At 45.7% G+C, this 20,335-nt stretch overlaps 1 protein-coding gene across 10 annotated transcripts in view; it reads right to left on the bottom strand.

Moving 5' to 3' along the window:
* The window catches only part of TNRC6B (trinucleotide repeat containing adaptor 6B), a 217,752-nt gene that overhangs the window by 45,526 nt on the left and 151,891 nt on the right, over nt 1-20,335 (bottom strand). For 8 of the 10 annotated variants that reach the window (XM_050916818.1, XM_050916864.1, XM_050916846.1 and 5 more), the window contains 4 exons: nt 19,162-19,320; nt 6,179-6,357; nt 5,105-5,179; nt 3,169-3,214 (listed from right to left, as the gene is read on the bottom strand). In XM_050916818.1, coding sequence (XP_050772775.1) covers nt 3,169-3,214; nt 5,105-5,179; nt 6,179-6,357; nt 19,162-19,320 — 459 coding nt within the window. The remainder of the gene's footprint in view (nt 1-3,168; nt 3,215-5,104; nt 5,180-6,178; nt 6,358-19,161; nt 19,321-20,335) is intronic. The other 2 variants (XM_050916884.1, XM_050916874.1) reach the window with 1 other exon arrangement.

The following is a 20,335-nucleotide window of genomic DNA, read 5'->3' on the forward strand; positions in this document are numbered from 1 at the left end:
AGCAAAGCCTTAGTCATAACATGGATCAAATCTTTCAGTTTCTGCACGGTGAGTGAGGACCGTCAATCCAGGCATCAGAGGGGAAAAAAAGCTGTGATGGCAGCCAAATGCACCCTGACAGAACACAAAACTATTCTAAGCGAAACAGATAGGACTCTCTCAGGTTCATTGCCTTTTCAATTACTCAGATGGGAAACCTCTTTCAACTCACTGGAGTGAGTTTGTGTGGCCAAAGTCTCCTGTTTTTCAATATGATCTTTTGAACTCCAACAGAACACTTTACATCGAATGTCCCAACTTCCCAGAAGTCAAGGTTACAAACTGAGAAACTTTTGACCTGTGTGGAGACTCATCTCAACCCTGAGACAGGAAATGCAGCAATTTGAAAAGCAGGACTTGCAGAAGACAACAAGAGACCCAGGATGTCAGACAACAAAATTGCCAAGCCGTAGTCAGGGCTGCTGATAGAAACTTGGGTCCTTCCTAACTGCCTTCCAGGAAGACTTGTTGAATCAACAGATTCAGAGAGAACTCAGAGGAACTCCTGACCCAGTCCAAGAAGAAGAAAGGAGTGTGTCAGTGAAGTTGAGTCTTGCTCAGCCCTGAAGTAGACCTTGAAAAAAAAACCCAATACTTTTTGGTGGAAAGAGATGAGCTGGGCTCTGGACTTGAGAAAAATGTGTAGGCCAGACAAATAGCTCTCCACTCCAATACATTATAGTGGAGCTCATTCACTGCAGAGTTGAAGAGATTGGGTATCAAGATGAGTACCCCAGTTAACCATCTGGAACTTCTTCTGATGGGTATGTTCTTCATTTGCCTTTCACAGTAAAGCATATCTTGAATGTCCTGAGCCACAACATCTCAGGTGTTCACAGTGTAAAAATAGGGGTGGTTTCATGCACCACTGTTGGATCCAGGGATGTCAGTGTCACTCATGCTGGGCACAGAATAGCTTTGGTAAATGATTCTTCAGTTGATGGTGTTAAGTCCTTAGCACTGGAATCTGCTGACCTGGATGGAACCAGTGACCAGAACTACTTTGGCACATGGTTCTCTAGAGCCAAGGGGTGTTGGTTCTCTGGCACTGGACCTGGTTGAGCAGGACGGATGCAAGGAGCTTGGTGCCATTTTTGATAGGCATAGAGCCACTATGGTGAGCTGATTTCCAGTATCAATACTGGACATGTACAATGCCAGCCTTAGTCAATTGACTCTGAAGAGCTTCCTTTGTCAGCAGGGGCATGAGGTGGACCATCTGCTTTTGTGGGTTCAGATGATGCTCATGCTATCTGTGTCTCCTCCTCCTCTCCCCTCCACTTTTATGAAAAGCTGACTAACATACTGACAATCTAACTGGAAACAAAAACAGACTCCGAAGTGTCAACAAAAAACAACCAAAAAAAACTATGAAGGGAAGTGCTGAGGACACCATGTGCGATCCAAGCTTGCTGTAAGTTAGGTGGTTAGGAGGAACTGAATGAACCAGTCCCTCTTGTATACCTTTGGAACCTTTGAGAATGGGAACGAGAAGATGTGAGTGGCTTCAATGGACACTAGTCACCAGAAGATTCCAGAAGCTTGTGGTGCAAGCACCTCAATCCCACAAGTGTGAATATGCAGAGGCCACTTGGAGAAGAACAATGCATTTAATGCATTTATATACTCATTCATAAGCCGAATTTTTTTAGTAAAAAAGGGAAGCACCAGAGAAGGGGGTTGGCTTATGAACTGGTATAGAGAGGGAGAGTGGGACACAGCCCCTCCCCCCAACAGAGGGAGCAAGGAGATGCAGCACAGCCAGAAGGGAAGAGGCGGGGCCAGAATCTCTCCGCTTCTGGCCACGCTGCTCTCCCCCCAGCCTTTGAAGTAGCTGCAGCTCTGGGGCTGGTAGGCTGTAGCTGCACCACTCAGCCCCACCCTCCAGAGCAGGCTGTGGCGATGCCGCCATGCCACCCAGTCTGGCCCGATGGAGCAGGATGCAGCCACGCTGTCCAGCCTGCTGGAGCAGCTCCAATCAGGTCAGAGACATCTTCCACTGGCCCTCCCCTTAAGGTGGAAAGGGATCGGATGGGGAGAGTGTGGGGGTCCTGGGCTAGGGGTGGGGTCATGTGACGGGTGGTCACAGGGATTGCTCCCCTGACTCCCAGCTTCTGGCCCCCCCAAAATTTCCCCACCAGTTGCTGTCCTGACCCATCAGGGTAAGCGGCTGGCATGCCCAGACACTTTGTTTACTTAGGTTTACCTCCGTGCCTGCGGATGCTCGAGGTAAACAAACCATCTCGACCCAACAGCGGCTTATCCTAATGGCCCGGGAGCCAAAGTTTGCTGATTCCTGAATTACAGGGCTGGCTTATGAACGGGTTATAAAATTTTTCCACTTTTACTTATCCATCGGGGGTGGGGGGGTTGGCTCATAAATGAACCGTCTTATGATCGAGTATATACGGTAAATATTCAACTCGGAAATTAGGAAAGCATTTCTGATGACAAAGTCAATCATCTAGTCTAGTGAAATAGTCTGCTTAACAAGGAAATTATGGCAAATTAGGATGGGATCAACTGAGATTAGATAAAATTGATACAGAAATTTAGACCAGTTAATCCAAGAGATTACTTCTGACTGTCATTTATGATGACACTCCTCACACAGTATGACCCATTTAAGATCCCTGATGTTTGTGGTCAGGCCATCATGGGTGATAAATCTATTCCCACTCAGCAGCAGCTCAACTGCCTGAGGCAAGCACTTAAAGGAAGTACAATAAAGAGCCTCTCTTTTCCCACATCAGTCCTAAGGAGCTGATAATTGGGACGTCCTAATGCCAACAGCTAGTAGACTTCCCTTTTCCACCTAGTAAAGTCATGTGATAAGGGGATGCTCCACCTTCTTGAAGCAACAAAACTGAGTACTACATCAAATTTTTTTTTAAGCATCCCTCCATTCTATGCAGATATTTCTCTCTTTTCCCCCAGCCCAGTGTCTCTCAGCAGCAGATGCATTATCTGTATAAATCCTGCAGCCAACAGGCTGGATGATGCTGTTCTATCCTGCTATTAAAGAACAGAGCTCAAAAATAATGAAATGTGCCTCTTCCTAAAGATAAGCATATCACACACATAATATCAGCCATCATGCCAAATGCATTTTAATGAAGTTATACGCACCAACAGACATGTCCATCTTACTGCCTTGAGTGTCCTCAGTTTGACTCTGAAAGAAGGGCAAAAAAAGACACCGGTCTGACTCCGGAGCAAAGTTTGAAAACACTGTAGAAAACGGCCTTTGTTAAAGATGTGTATTGGAACTGTGGAAGGGTGTGCCAGTGTGAATGAAAGTAATGTCCTAAACTATAACAAAGAAAAACAATCCTGATGTAACCTTGCACGCACCTCATCCCAGCTGTATTTGGGGTTAAATTTCCTAAAATGCCACTAGGCACATGAACTCATCATACCACAGATAGAGAGAGATGTCTGAACAGCTGCTCTGAGAAATGAACCTCTGTCCTCATGTCAAGGGATCAAATTATGAGAGTAGCAGCCAGAATGATAGCTCTTCTTGTGACTTGTCAAGTCATCAAATCTTAAAATGTGCTGCCAAATTATTCTTCTCTTGGCAGTCTGGGACAGGGTGTTCCCATAACTTTGAGAGGCAGCATGATCTAGGGGACTGAATTTGAGACTGGGTGCCAAGAGCTCCTAGATTCTAATCCCAGCTCTGCCAACAACATTCTGCTTGTCCTCAGACATGTCAGAGCCCCTTTGCACCACAATTTCCCCAATTCTATAATGAGGATAAACAGCTACTTCACAGGATATATTAGTTAATGGTGTACAGCGTTTTGAAAAATGCAAAGCTCTCCATTAAGTGGTATGTCTGGGATTCTTGAACATTTTCATAGGTGAACCATATTTTCACTGAAAAGAAGGCATCACAGATCTCTGCACCTTCCCACTGACAATGATGTAGCATTTGTCTTACAGCTCCACCTAGAGGCTCCGTTACTGGGGGCTAGGTGCTGTACTACACATAAAAGTCCCTGTTTCCAAAAAGCTTACAATTTAAGTAGGCAAGACAAAGGGTGGGATAAAGAAAATATCCTCTTTTTACAGACAGGGAACTGAGGTACAGTGATATTGTCTTGCCCAAATTCACACAAGTCTGTGACAGAGCCAGGAATTAAACCCACAAGTCCAGAGTTCTAGTCCAGCACCTTACGCACAAGACCATCCATTGTTCGTAAATGAATTGCAACCCCACAACAGTGGCAGCCATGAAATCCACTCAGATTTTAAAAGTATTTTCGTTTCCAGAAAGAAATATTCTGACTAGTAAATGGAGTTTGAAATAGCCACCAACTATCAGTATTGGAATAAGAGAATGGGAATGATAAATGCACTTAGTTAATAAACACTGGCTGGTGACAGAGTAGCAGCCATGTTAGTCTGTATTCGCAAAAAGAACAGGAGTATTTGTGGCACCCGAGAGACTAACAAATGTATTTGAGCATAAGCTTCGTGGGCTACAGCCCAATATATATATATACATATACATACATACATACATACACACACACACAGAACATGAAACAATGGGTGTCACCATACACACTCTAATGAGAGTGATCAGTTAAGGTGAGCTATTACTATTTCCCCATGTTTATCCCCCCACCCCACTTCCTGTTCCTCGCAGGTTCTTGTCAAGTGCTGCAAATGGACCATCTTGATTACCACTACAAAAAGTTTCTCTCTCCTGCTGGTAGTAGCTCACCTTAACTGATCACTGTCATTAGAGTATGTATGGTAACACCCATTGGTGTGTGTGTGTGTGTGTGTGTGTGTGTGTGTGTGTTCCTACTGTATTTTCCACTGCATGCGTGTGTGTGTGTGTGTCTTCCTACTGTATTTTCCACTGCATGCATCTGATGAAGTGGGCTGCAGCTCACGAAAGCTTATGCTCAAATAAAATTTGTTAGTTTCTAAGGTGCCACAAGTACTCCTGTTCTTTTTACTGGCTGGTGAATATCTGAATTTAGAATTTTGCTTACTACACAAATGTTAGTACTTCTCAATTAGATGACATTTTTAAAAAGCCACTTACTAGCAATCCCATGTTTGAAAACTGTTTGGATAAAGGGTTCATCCATGAATCACTATTTCCTCCTTTTAATGAACACTAAAAAACAAGAGCAGACACATAATTAAATAGTTTCCTTATCTTTCCTCCATTTTCACACTTCCTTTTATGTAGAGCTCTCTGCTGTGCTTTGCTTCCTTTCAGCAGCTTCCTCTCAATCAGCACTGTGCTGAATTCAATTGGCTTTCGATTTGGTCCTGTTGTGATTTGTGAATGACCAAAAACAAATCTGAATGCAGAAATTGGCAGTATAACGCTAAAAAAAAAAAAAAAGGGAACAGACAATTGCTTTTGTGGTTAGGATAAATAATGAAGTGTCTTTAAAAAACAAGGAATAAAAAAGATTGATTGAAATGAAAGGGAATCAATTTGTCCAAAGCAGGAACTGACAAACCCATACAAACACCACAATACAACTGTTTTGTTTTGCACCTTATCTTAGCCCAGGAGCTGCCAAAGCACAGACCCTGACTAAAGTAGTCTTATTAATTTTAACACAGTACTCCACACTACAATAGGAAGTCTCACATGCTCTATCCGCTGCAGAGCAGTTAATACACAGTTTTGCAGCCAAGTGCAGAGTCATTCATTTCTGTTTGCCGCCACAAGTTAATAAGAACAAAGGCGGGAGCCCAAAATCAAACAGAAATAAGTATGTTACTACCAGAAGTGAGAATGCGAACAAAACTTCAACAGGCTGTGTAAGGAGAGGCAGCAGCAGCCTAGTGCAGAGTGCTGTGTCACCCAAAGAGAGCGATAACCCTTGGACACTTTTTGCTCAGTCTCATTCTGTAATGGCTCTGCAGTCCACATGCCAAAATATTTCTGGCAATCTCTGTTGGAGTTACAAGTCATAATATCCATATTTCATAAAAACAAAAGTGTCACTTCACCCACCGCTGCAATGCAGCCACCTCTACAGATGAATTCTCCACTACAATAGTTATTGTTTATAAAAAAGAAGTACATAACACATTAGTTGTATCTGCTTTCAGAGTACATGGCAGTTACAAATCATTCAAGCATGAGGTTTCTTACCTTAATTTGTGGTTTCTTTCCTCCTTGCCCCCAGCTTGTTGAGTTGTGGGAGGAACTGCTTCCTTGAGAGCCTGCTGTGTTCCAGACTCCTCCTTCCTCCTCCTCTTCCCAGCTTGAATGACGTGTTCCTGTTACTGGCCCATCACTCTCTGCCCAGCCATCTTGCATAGATTTGGAACCTTCAAGGGAAAAAAAATAAAACAAAACATTCAAAAGTGAGCCAATACAACTCTTAAACAGACAGATTTTATGATATTCTATGGCAAGATCAGTGGGATGCTTAGTACGCAACTGCTGTTATCAATCTAAAAAACTCAAAACTTGTCTTCATTTTATTCTAATGCAGAAAATTGCACAAAGCACAACACCTAAAAGATTTATTAGTGCTGAGTAGTGTACTATATTTTTCAAGTGTTCTGTGTTTTAAAATCACTTTAGCTTCAAACATGTCAAATGCCTTTGACTTTAAATTTACAGAGGAAACTTCTCTTCTCGCAGTAAAGAAACTGACCTCCTAAAAGGAGCTCATAATTTTCAAAGTAGAGGATTGAAATTCCAGAGGCTTTCTTAAATTAAGGCAAATTGAGGAATTTAGTTCATCTGGTTAACCTATATCAAAATCTATTTTTCAATGCAAATTTTTTCCCTTTAAAATCCTCACTCTATTAAAAAAAACCATGAATATTAAAACCTTCACCACATTACTCTATCAAACTGCTAGTATGTTGACCTTTAAGTATGGTTGACAATAAAACTCTGCTCTGAAAAAATCAGATTTAATTGTCAGACACTGATCAGAAATCTGAGATGTGGAAAGCTTGCCACAGAAATACAACATGCATCTCCACATTGTATTTTTACTAGGATCTGATATAAAACTACTGGCATTCACCTTATGAACTCGTAGAAATGCAGGATCAGTTTCTGTTCAGATTAAGAAATGAGAAGAATTATCTGGGAGAGGTACCTTAAGTATTGCTCATGTTTCAACATATGCACATCAAAGTAACAAAACGCGGAAACAAGATGTTAATGTCTTGATCCACTCTAGGGACATGTTGGTATTGCCATTTAAACAAAGCGTTGCATTGCTACTCGAATGCTACAACCATTTAAGCTTACAAAACTAAAGGAGTAGTGTTCCTTCCCCAGCTGGGCTCTCTTCCTACCTCCTACTCCCTCCTATGCCAGCTTGCCTACCCAACAGTATAACTGCAGCTTCTCCTGTGAAGACAACATTTCCTTCCCACTACTACTCCATTCATCATGCTGCTCCTCCCTTGCCTTGCTGCTCCACCTATCTTCTCAAAATTGGTTTTCCATCATCTTTCTCCTGCTTAAGCCTTGAATTGTCTTGGGAAGGGGGAATCAGGGGGTTAATGTACATTGTGCTTGAAAATCTGAATACACCAATCAGGAAACTCAAAAGGTATTGCTCCCATAGCAAGAATAACTGCCATACTGAAAATGTGTACAATAATATTTTTTATTCCCATTTATAACGTTAAACAAGTAACTTAACATAAACAGTAAACTATTCAGGTGAGACATCACTGTTGTGGGAACTTTTCCTTCTAAACGTCTTTATCTGTGTATCTGAATTCAGTCTAAATGATGCCTTACAAAAGTACCCAGACGACGTACCAGCCCAGGCACAAAATCTACTTCCCAACATCTTTAATCATGGTGCTGATTTTCTTCATGTGTTTGTGTGCATACGTGTGTATGCGTGTGTTTGTGTGTGTATTAAATAGAGTAACTCCTCACTTAAAGTCGTCCCGGTTAATGTTGTTTCATTGCTGATCAATTAGAGAACATGCTCATTTAAAGTTGCGCAATGATCCCTTATAACGTTGTTTGGCAGCTGCCTGCTTTGTCTACTTCTTGCACAAAGAGCAACTCGTTGGAGCTAGCTGGTGGGGGCTTCAAACCAGAGTGGATTGGCTGCCCCACCCCCTCCCTTGAGTTTTCTGTGTGGCAGCTTCCCAGCAGGCTATCAACTGCCGGGCAGTTCAGCTGTCCCTTCCCCCACTGCCATGTGCTGCTCCTGCCCTCTGCCTTGGAGCTGCTCCCGGGAACCTCCTGCTTGCTGTGTGGGGGAGAGGGAAGAGGGGTGCTAATGTCAAATATGAAAGGCAAAGGCACAAAATGAGCTCAAACTAGCTATGGGAATAAAGGGAAACAAGAAGACTTTTTATCAATACATTAGAAGCAAGAGGAAGACCAAGGACAGGGTAGGCCCACTGCTCAGTGAGGAGGGGGAAACAGTAACGGGAAACTTGGAAATGGCAGAGATGCTTAATGACTTCTTTGTTTCGGTCTTCACTGAGAAGTCTGAAGGAATGTCTAATATAGTGAATGCTTACGGGAAGAAGGTAAGTTTAGAAGATAAATTAAAAAAAGAGCAAGTAAAAAATCACTTAGAAAAGTTAGATGCCTAAAAGTCACCAGAGCCTGATGAAATGCATCCTAGAATACTCAAGGAGTTAATAGAGGAGGTATCTGAGCCTCTAGCTATTATCTTTGGGAAATCATGGGAGACAGGGAAGATTCCAGAAGACTGGAAGGAGGCAAATATAGTGCCCATCTATAAAAAGGGAAATAAAAACAACCCAGGAAACTACAGACCAGTTAGTTTAACTTCTGTGCCAGGGAAGATAATGGAGCAAGTAATTAAAGAAATCATCTGCAAACACTTGGAAAGTGGTAAGGTGATAGGGAATAGCCCGCATGGATTTGTAAAGAGCAAATCGTGTCAAACTAATCTGATAGCATTCTTTGATAGGATAACGAGCCTTGAGGATAAGGGAGAAGCGGTGGATGTGATATACCTAGACTTTAGCAAGGCATTTGATACGGTCTCGCATGATATTCTTATAGATAAACTAGGAGAGTACAATTTAGATGGGGCTACTATAAGGTGGGGGCATAACTGGCTGGATAACCGTACTCAGAGAGTAGTTATTAATGGCTCCCAATCCTGCTGGAAAGGTATAACAAGTGGGGTTCCGCGGGGGTCTGTTTTGGGACCGACTCTGTTCAATATCTTCATCAACGATTCAGATGTTGGCATAGAAAGTACGCTTATTAAGTTTGCAGACGATACCAAACTGGGAGGGATTGCAACTGCTTTGGAGGACAGGGTCAAAATTCAAAATGATCTGAACAAATTGGAGAAATGGTCTGAGGTAAACAGGATGAAGTTCAATAAAGATAAATGCAAAGTGCTCCACTTAGGAAGGAACAATCAGTTTCACACATACAGAATGGGAAGAGACTGTCTAAGAAGGAGTATGGCAGAAAGAGATCTAGGGGTCATAGCAGACCACAAGCTTAATATGAGTCAACAGTGTGATACTGTTGCAAAAAAAGCAAACGTGATTCTGGGATGCATTAACAGGTGTGTTGTAAACAAGACACGAGAAGTCATTCTTCCGCTTTACTCTGCGCTGGTTAGGCCTCAGCTGGAGTATTGTGTCCAGTTCTAGGCATCGCATTTCAAGAAAGATGTGGAGAAATTGGAGAGGGTCCAGAGAAGAGCAACAAGAATGATTAAAGGTCTTGAGAACATGACCTATGAAGGAAGGCTGAAGGAATTGGGTTTGTTTAGTTTGGAAAAGAGAAAAGACAGAGGGGACATGATAGCAGTTTTCAGGTGTCTAAAAGGGTGTCATCAGGAGGAGAGAGAAAACTTGTTCACCTTAGCCTCCAATGATAGAACAAGAAGCAATGGGCTTAAACTGCAGCAAGGAAGATTTAGGTTGGACATTATGAAAAAGTTCCTAACTGTCAGGGTAGTTAAACACTGGAATAGATTGCCTAGGGAAGTTGTGGAATCTCCATCTCTGGAGATATTTAAGAGTAGGTTAGATAAAAGTCTGTTAGGGATGGTCTAGACAGTATTTGGTCCTGCCGTGAGGGCAGGGGACTGGACTCGATGACCTCTCGAGGTCCCTTCCAGTCCTAGAGTCTACGAGTCTATGTCCCCCTCCCACCACTCTTGTCCCCAGCTCCTGTCCCTCATCTCCACAGAGCAGTGGGAGACATGACAGCGCTCAGGACATAGGGAGCTTGCTGGCAGCAGATGCTGTCTCAACTTGCTTATCTACTTAAAAAGGCAGCGTACTTAAAGGGGGATCAGCATACTTAAGGGGCAATGTGCGTCTCTCTCACATACAGCTGTTTCTGTCTCTCTCTGCCATGCTGTCTCCCCTCCCCCCATTCCTGCTGCCTTGTAGAATGTGAGGCTACATTAACAAAAAAAAAAAAGGTTACTCATCTTCTCATAACTGTTGTTCTTCGAGATGTGTTGTTCATGTCCATTCCAAGCAGGTGTGTGAGCGCCGCATGCATGTCAGCCTGAAGATTTTCCCTTAGCAGCGTCCGTAGGGTTGGCCTGGGTGCCGCCAGGAGTGGCACCACCATGGAGCCCTATATAGGGGCCCGCCGACCCTGCACCGCCTCAGTTCCTTCTTGCCGGCACTCTGACAGCGGGGCAGAAGGGTGGGTATTGGAATAGACATGAACAACACATCTCGAAGAACAACAGTTACGAGAAGGCGAGTAACCGTTTATTCTTCTTTGAGTGGTTGTTCATGTCCATTCCAAGCAGGTGACTCACAAGCCTGAATTTAGGCAGTGGGTTTGGAGTTCACTGCAGATTGGAGCACTGCATGGCCGAAGGCTATATCGTCTCTAGCCTGATGCATGATGGCGTAATGCGACGTGAAAGTATGGATTGTAAACCATGTAGCAGCTCTGCATATTTCCCGTGTCGGGACTTGATCTGGGAATGCTGTGGAAGAGGCCTGTGCCATTGTGGAGTGGGCTGTGATCGATGGGGCACGCACCTTAGCCTGACTGTAGCATTCACGGATGCAGGCCGTGATCCAGGAGGAGATACATTTTGACAAGACAGGTAGCCCTTTCATCCTGTCGGCCACAGCAACGGAAAGTTGGACTGATTTCCTGAATGGCCTGGTTCTTACAATATAAAATGCTAGGGCCCTGTGAACGTCCAGGGAATGCAGCCTATGCTCCCTGCTGGAGGAATGTGGTTTGGGATAGAACACAGGGAGAAAATGTCCTGACCCAGGTGGAACTGGGAGACCACCTTAGGGAGGAAAGCTGGGTGAGGCCTGAGGTAGGCCTTGTCCTTGTGAAAAAACAGGGTATGGAGGCTCTGACATCAGGGGTCTGAGCTCCGAGACCCTCCTGGCTGAGGTGACAGCCATGAGGAATGCCACCTTATAGGAGAGATACAGTAGTGAACACGTAGCAAGGGGCTCAAAAGGGGGCCCCGTGAGGGCAGAGAGGACCAAATTAAGGTCCCAGGCTGGGACAGGTTGTTGCATATGCGGGAAGAGTCTATCCAGGCCCTTGAAGAAGCGGCTGACCAGTAGGTTAGCGAAGACTGAAACTCCATCAGCTCCTGGGTGGAATGCAGAGATGGCAGCCAAGTGGACCCAGACTGAGGAGAGGAAAGTCCCTGCTGTTTCAGATGAAGGAGGTAGTCTACTATGAGAGGAATCGGGGCAAGCAACAGAGCGTGACCATGTTGTTCTGCCTAGATGGAGAAATGTTTCCACTTGACCCTGTACGTGGCCCTGATGGAGGGCTTCCTGCTACCAAGGAGGACTTACCTAACCTGTTGTGAGCACTGCATTTCCACTGGGTTCAGCCATGGAGCAGCCAGGCGGTGAGGTGGAGTGACTCCAGGTTCGGGTGCTAAAGGCGGCCTTGATCCTGTGTGATCAGGTCTGAGAGGAAGGACAATGCACAGGGCACCTGTACGGACATCTGCAGTAGCGATGTGAACCAGTGCTGGCACGGCCACACTGACTCTATCAGTATGACTCAAGCATGATCTCTGCGAATCTTGAGGAGTACCCTATGGACCATCAGAATCAGAGGGAAAGTGTAGAGGAGGCCCCCCTCCCATGAGGGGAGGAAGGCATCCATGAGCAATCCTGGGCTGCACCCCATGAGGGACCAGAACCGCGGGCACTTCCTGTTGTCCTGCGAGGCGAACAGGTCTATCTGGGGATAGCCTCAGAGACGGAAGATTGAACATACCACATCCCGGCGAAGGGACCACTCGTGACCGTTGAACGAGTGGCTGAGGGTGTCCGCCAGACCATTTTGCACCCCCGGGAGGTAGGATGCCATCAGGTGGATTGAAGTCTGTACACAAAGGTCCCATAACACGAGGGCTTCCCGGCAAAGGGGAGAGGAGCGTGCACCCCCGTTTGCTGATATAGAACATTGCCGAGGTATTGCCCATGAGGACTGCTACCCACCTGCCTATCAAGTGGGACTGAAAGTCTGGCAGGTGAGATGCACTGTCCGCAGATCCATGACATTGATGTGCAAGGAGAGGTCCTCCGGGGACCAGAGGGGTCCCAAGATTCCCCAGATGCACCTCCCATCTCAGATCCAACAAGTCTGTTAGCAGGGATAGGGATGGCTGAGGGCTGGCGAATGATACTCCCACACAGATCTGTCACGGGTCAAGCCACCACTGGAGGGAGTCCAGCACCGCTTGGGGAAACGTCACCACAGAGTCAAGTGCGTCCCTGGCTGGTTGGTACATGGTTGCTAGCCAGGACTGAAGAGGGCGCAGTCTGAGCCTGGTGTGATTCACCACGTAGGTGCACGCGGCTGTATGTCCCAGTAACTTGAGGCAATTCCTTGCTGTAATGGTCGGGAAGTGCTGGAGACCGAGGATGATGTTGGACATAGACAGAAACCTGGACTCTGGGAGGTACGCTCTGGCTTGCCTCGAGTCCAGGACTGCCCCTATGAACTCCATTCTCTGGATGGGAGACAAGGTAGATTTGGCCTCGTTTATCGGGAGGCCGAGCTCAAGGAAGGTCGGTCTGATAAAGGCCACCTGAACATCCCCCTGATCTTTGGAACGGCCCTTGATGAGCCAATCGTCCAGGTATGGGAACACCTGGATTTGGTGCGCAGGAAAGCCGCTACCACCACCATGCTCTTTGTGAAAACTCTCTGGGTCATCAACAGGACTGTGAATTGGAGATGGGTGCCGCACACCACAAACGTGAGGTAACATCTGTGTTGAGGTATTATCGCTGTGATGCTGCAGGCTACATAGTTTTATAAAAATAAGCTAATGAGTGAATATATTGTAACTGGAATATGCTTCATGCAAAAGGTCCCTTGTAAGGTATCATTACAAAGCTTATAATCTACTGTCTGTGATCATCCTATTTGTATAAATGTACCACTCTTGTATCTGGGACTAGAAATATGAAATATAACTGAGGGCCTATTGCAATTAGGCAAAGTGTGGGCAATTAATGGTGGTTTGGAATCTTGATGACTCCCATTAACCAGAACAACTGTCTGCAGATGGGTGTGTTTTACCTGTAAGTCTTCCTGTATACGTGTGTGCTGGCAAGTGGGCAATGAAGTCTTGCAGTGACATGTGAACATGTCACCTGAACTGGAATCCATCTTTAACCTGATGTCTTTTCACTGAGAAGGAGGGGATGGAATCCCAGAGAAGGACAAAGGATTCTTGAGGGGGCCATTTAGGGAACAGGGGTTTAAAAAAAAAAAAAAAAAACTGTCGGGGGATTTTTCCTGCTTTGAGCAGGAGGTTGGACTAGATGATCTTCTGAGGTCCCTTCCAACCCTGATATTCTATGATACCCACTGTATGCAAAAGATATATAAAGGGGTGGAACAGAACAAATACAGGAGAGGAGCCATCATGAGGAATCCCCTCGCTACCACCTGAGTTAGAACAAGAGCTGTACTGGGGAAAGAATTGTGCCCAGGCCTGGAAGGTGTCCAGTCTGAGGAAAAAACTTACTGAAGCATTTCTGAGGGTGAGATTATCTTTATTCAGTTTGATTAGACATAGATATGCGCATTTTATTTTATTTTGCTTGGTGACTTACTTTTTTCTGTCGTTTACCACTTGGAATCACTTAAATCCTACTTTCTGTATTTAATAAAATCACTTTTTACTTATTAATTAACTCAGAGTATGTATTAATACCTAGGGGAGCAAATAACTGTGCATCTCTCTCTATAAGTGTTATAGAGGGTGAACAATTTATGAGTTTACCCTGCATAAGCTTTATACAGGGTAAAACGGATATATTTGTGTTTAGACCCCCACTGGGAGTTGGGCATCTGAGTGTTAAAGACAGGACCACTTCTGTTAGCTGCTTTCAGGTAAACCTGCAACTTTGGGGCAAGTAATTCAGATCCTGGGTCTATGTTGGAGCAGACGGGAATGTCTGGTTCAGCAAGATAGGGTGCTGGGGTCCCAAGATGGCAGGGAAGGCAGGAGCAGAGGTAGTCTTGGCACATCAGGTGACAGCTCCCAAGGGGGTTTCTGTGATTCAACCCATCACAATTGTGATATGGAAATATGCATCCTTCAAGTTGAGCGCGGCGTACCAGTCTCCTGGATCCATGGAGGGTATGACAGAGGACACTGAGATCATGTGGAACTTGAGTTTCTTCACAAATCTGTTCAGATGCCTCAAGTCCAGAATAGGTCTGAGGCCCCCTTTCGCCCTCAGTATTAGGAAATACCGGGAGTAGAACCCCCTGCTCCTGAGTTCCTGGGGAACTTCCTCCATGGCCCCTACCGCGATTAGAAGTTCCTGATTAGACGTTGCTTGTGAGAGGGGTCTCTGAAGAAGGAAGGGGGGGAAGCTGGTGGGACGAGAAGGAGGAAAACTGGATAGAATGTCCCCTCTCTATCATATGGAGCACCCAACTGTCTGATGTGATTCGGGATCAGGCACAGTAGAAAGGGGACAGACGGGACAAAAAAGTAAGGTTGGTAGGATCCAAGGTCCTGACTGGTAGGTCGTCCTGGACCGCACCATCAAATTTGGGGTCTAGGCCCTGACGGAGACCGCGGCTGACCAGAGGACTGTCCGGAGGACGGGTGTTGTCTCCTCCTCCTACTTTTACTCCGCGTGCGTGGGGCCTCCAGGCGGTTTTGGGGCTGGTACAGCTGCTGAGCTGGCTGCAGCCTGAATTGCCTGTGCTGGGTGGCCGGAATGTGCAGCCCAAGCGAGAGCAACATGGTCCTTGAATCCTTTAGGCTATGGAGCCTTTTGTCCGTTTTCTCGGAAAACAGCGTGGGCCCTTCAAAGGGAAGGTGTTGTATGGTCTGCTGGACCTCATGCGGAAGGCCGGGGACCTGAAGCCAGGCCTCCGCTGCATCACCAGTCTGGTGGCCAGCGTGTGGGAGGCTGCATCCACCGCATCCAGGGCCGCTTGGCGGGATGCATGAGAAGTCAGCTTCCCCTCCTCCACCAGAGCGGAGAATTTTGATCACGATTCCTGGGGAAGGATTTCAGCGAACTTGGACAAAGCTGAGCACGTGTTATGGCCATACCAGCTAACTATAGTCTGCAGTCCTCTCACTGAGTAGACCTTTCTACCAAAGAGGTCTAGCTTCTTGGTCTCGACCCTTGAAACCCCTGACGTTCCCTTTGGTTGGCCGCATCCACAACCGGAGAGTCTGGGGGAGGGTGAGTATACAGGTGCTCATGGCCCTTGGAAGGCACGAAGTAGTGCCTCTCCGTCTTTTTGGCCGTAGGGGCCAGAGAGACTGGGGTCTGCCATAGGGTGCAGAATGTGTCAGCTATTGTTTTAATCAGCAGTAGGGTGACAGGGTCCACATCCACCTCTACCTCCTCAGCCTGAATAGCCAGGCTCTGGGTGGCTTGTCTGAGCAGTTGTTGGAGAACCCAGTTGTCCTCCAGAGCCGGTGCTGCAGAAGTCCCCGTGACCACTTCGTCTGGCAAGGAAAAGGAAGAAATCACTTGCAGGGGACCTTCCTCGCTACCCTCAGCTCCTGTCGGGTCCTATGGCACATGGTACTTGGGTTGCGTGGCCAGTGCTGATGTAGGAGGCGGAACGCGACCAGTAGCAGGGTTGATGCTAAATGATGAGGCGTGCTGAGCGGTGCCTGTGGCATCGAGGACATGGCCCCCCATCAGTGCCGGTGTCTGATGGGGCTGTGCTGGATCCTGTTGAGAAGGAGACAAGCTCCTCTCGGATAGCGGTGCCGCCGGTGGAGGCATTTGTGCCAGAGCCACTGACGTTGAGGAGACCAACGTGGACCTGGAGCCTGGGCCATGCACCTGACCCTGGGCCTGATGGTAACCCCAGGGGGGTCCAGAACGGCCACTGGGAGGGCGGTTGCCATTGCTGTTGCCAAGGCATCAGGTAAGGTCGCTGACTTCTTTGTGAAGCCTATCTCCTGCTCCTTGATCTACTGGAGTGGTACGATTCCGCCTCAGACTTCGAGGTTTCTGAGTATAAAGACCAAGGAGGGGCAGTACCCACTGTCGCCAGCGAGCGGTACCGCAAGTCCAGGGAACGGGGTGATCGTTTTCTCTGCAGAGGAGCAGCGTGGGGCGGGGACTGAGGTGTCATTATAGCTGGCTTGCCCCTCGATTGGATCGGGGGGGGGTTGGCAGTCCCTGGCGGCTCTTCCCTCCAAAGCACGGAGGCCTGTACCGGGAGGCTTAACAAGTCTGAGGCCACCTCAAACGCCTCCAGCATTGATGGGAGGTGCATCCTTGCGGAGGTCTGGGGACCTGGACCGGTCTGGACTCGACTGTACCTCTACAGGGGCAGGAGTCGATGGAACTTTGGGAGGTGGCGCCTGAGGTGCGGCTCGTCCCACCACACTTGTGGATGCCACCAGCCTTTTAGGGTCCTGGTGGGGTGATTGGCCCTCACCGGCCTCTTCTTTTTCGCAGGCACCGGAAAGGATGATCGGTGCCGCATGGAGGCCAATTTCCTATGTCCCAATTCTCTCCGGTGCCGGGACTTAGAATTCTTAGATTGGGCCTCCTCTCTGGCTAACGGTGCCGGAGCACTGCGCATCGAGGCTGAGGCACTGGGTGCTGGGTCAACAGGCTCGGGGTCTGAGTGTGGCCCTACAGCTGCCTCCATCAGGAGCACTCTAAGTCTTTGCTCTCTGTCCTTGACAGTCCTGGGATGGAACCCCTTGCAGATGCAGCACTGGTCTCTTTGGTGGCTCTCTTCGAGGCATTTCAAGCAGGAAGAGTGTGGGTCACTCTTCAGCATAAACTTCCCGCAGTCCACACAGAGTTTAAACTCTGGGGACCCAGGCATGCCCCAGGAAGGGGCAAGGGTTATGTTGGGAGGGGGACCCCCCCAACTACTACTAACTTACAACTAATGCTAACTTTAAAACTATGAGAAAAAAGGAGAACTATATACACGAACAGAGACACTGCTAGGCTTGCTGTGAGAGCGAGCAAAGTTCCACCTAGTCGTCACCTGCAGTAAAAAGGAACTGAGGGGGTGGAGGGTCAGTGGGCCCCTATATAGGAAGCCACAGTGGCGCCACTCCGGGGGGCGCCAAGGTCGACCTTACGGATGCTGCTAAGGGAAAATCTTCTGGCTGGCATGCACACGGCTTGCACACACTTGCTTGGAATGGACATGAACAACCACTAAGAAGAACAATGTGTTAACCCTTGAGGGCTCATCTGAGTGCTAGTTTATCATTTAGCAGCAAGGCATTCCCTGGGAAATATCCCACCCTCTTTCTCCACCATCTCAACCAAGCTTCACAATCATCATTGCTGTGTACAGTATTAAATTGTTTAAAACTTATACTCTGTGTGTGTGCGCGCGCACGCGCATGTGTATGTGTACATATATAAGTGTGTGTGTGTATATATGTACATATATAAAATATAGTCTTTTGTCTGGCAAAAATTGTTTCCCTGGACCCTAACACTCCCTGGCCCCCAATTTACATTAATTCTTATGGGGAAATTATTGACTTAACACCATTTCGCTTAAAGTAGCATTTTTCAGGAACATAACTACAACATTATGAGGAGTTACTGTATATATGGTTTGTTACACAAGCATGGAAAAAAGTGTGTGTACAAACACACCCCTTAGTCGCCCATCGCTTTGAGAGGAATTTTGCAATGCAGTATTCACTTTTTTGCTTTTAATTCCCCCCCAAACACACTCACATTTTTCCCCCTTAAAAATACACTGCATGGACTGGCAGAAAGGATTTCCACAAAATCTTATATATGTGTAATCATATAACAGTCATTCTAATGTCAAAACTACCAAAATCATTTTTTTCAGAAGTTCAGCAGTACCTCATTCACTGGTGAATAATGGACATATTTCAAAGTAAACAGCTGAAAAGTCTAGTCATTTGGATTGAGCACAAAAAAGCTGTGACCAATTATTTTAAAAGATGAAAAAACTTTTTCATGATTGTATAACAAAGTCTGTACCTATTTTGCTCTAGTTTTCAATAAATAAATAAATAATCAATTAATCTTTGGGTTAAGACCAGGCATGTGAAGACTGAGCCCCAAAAATAATTCCCAGACAGTTACAAGCAAGTGAGAACAGCGAATTAAAATAAAGCAGCCTTCTCAGCCTTAAAATATAGCTTTTTATTAGCCATAAAACTAGAATGACAACCAAAAAACTTGTTGCTGCAGTATACAAACTTCTGCCTATATAGCTACGATCTACAATATAGAGTTTTTGGCTAAGGATAAACTGCAAGTTCATAATTCTGATACTACAGGAGAATGGGATTTATCTTGGAAACGAGTTCCCTACTATGAAGTATTTGGATGTAGGGCATGGGGAGGAGGTTCTGTTGAGAAAGAAAAAGCAACTAATTCATCTTGTTGAGAGGCCCAAATGTCATATCAATAATAAGATCAAAGCTGTTCACATACCTATACTGTAAACTAAGATTCCGTCTTGCTTTTATAGTTTTCAGACATTTGTAAGCACTTTTACTCAACCACCACCATCAGCACCTTAGAAACCATTTAGTGTCCCTTCTGGTCCTCACTGGGAGGGGATGCACTACATATGCAGGCGAACCACATACAAAAGTCAGATACTAAAATCTGTAGCATCATTATAAAAATGGCTGTTTACTGGCCTATACTCACTAGGTTTCATGGTATTCGGGGTGTTGGAGGGTGCATTCCCCCAGCCTGTTGTCGATGCTCCTGTATCATCTACTTCACCCCACCCGGGACTGGTTTCATTTGGCTCACCCCAGGCAGACGTACCATTATCTGGAGCAGGTGGTGTGCTTTTACTCCAGACTGCACAAAGAAGAGAGTTTTCATTATGGACAGTTTACAAACTGTTCACTGACATTCAGCACAGCACCACCAAAAAACCTACTGCTTCCTCTTTTCTGGTGTACCTCATGCTATTAGAAAGCGTAAACTGGGATTACTCAGTTACAAACACTACACGCAGGGCAGGGACCTGACTTCCTTTTCATTTCTAGAACTCAGAGAGGACCTTCACTTTAGAAATGCTGTGAAAAACAATATTACTATGGTATCAAGTTAGATATGAAGACTATCCCTGATGCTAACTTACTCAGATAACTTTTCCCATGATTAGTTATTAGTACCAGGCTGTACGGAAGTTTAACATACTGAAGAACAAGTATACATTTAAGTGTACATCAAAAAATAAATAATATCCTTAAAGGTATGACATGGTCAGAAAAGTGACTATGTAAAAATGGCACCTTATCATTCTACTCTGTGTATTCTAACTCTCAGCTGCTTACTTTAGAAGCAAAATAAATAAATAAATACTATTTTTTATTCTTGATGGCACAGAATAGCTATGGGAGAGCAGAACAGGTTATAATCTGGTTCATACATGATCTTGATTGTTAACTAAATTACAAATGCAGAGCACAATCACGTTTTAAGTTGAATATGTGCAATTTCTCTGAAGACAACGGGGTTTTACAGAGATAAGCGAGGGCACAATTTGGCCTGGAATATCTTTTACTGGTAAGGATGCAGAAATTAGTAAGAACATGTCTTGCCTTTCAGAGCTTAGGTGGAGTTTGCAGGCTAGGCAGCTAAAGAAAACATCTGTTTACTTGTAAAACTGAGCAATGTTCTGATGGAAGTCATTACAGGACAATAATGGTGACACTCAGTGGTTCCATTTTTACAGTCACTTTTCTGAACAGAACTGAACAAAACTGTTGATAAGTTATCAACATAGGCACAAGCCAAATACTCAAATGAGAGTTAAATTTTGCTAATGGGGTAAAAGCAGCTATAGATTTCGAAGTTGCACATTCAA

Source organism: Gopherus flavomarginatus, chromosome 1 (assembly GCF_025201925.1).
Source record: "Gopherus flavomarginatus isolate rGopFla2 chromosome 1, rGopFla2.mat.asm, whole genome shotgun sequence".
NCBI lineage: Eukaryota > Metazoa > Chordata > Testudines > Testudinidae > Gopherus > Gopherus flavomarginatus.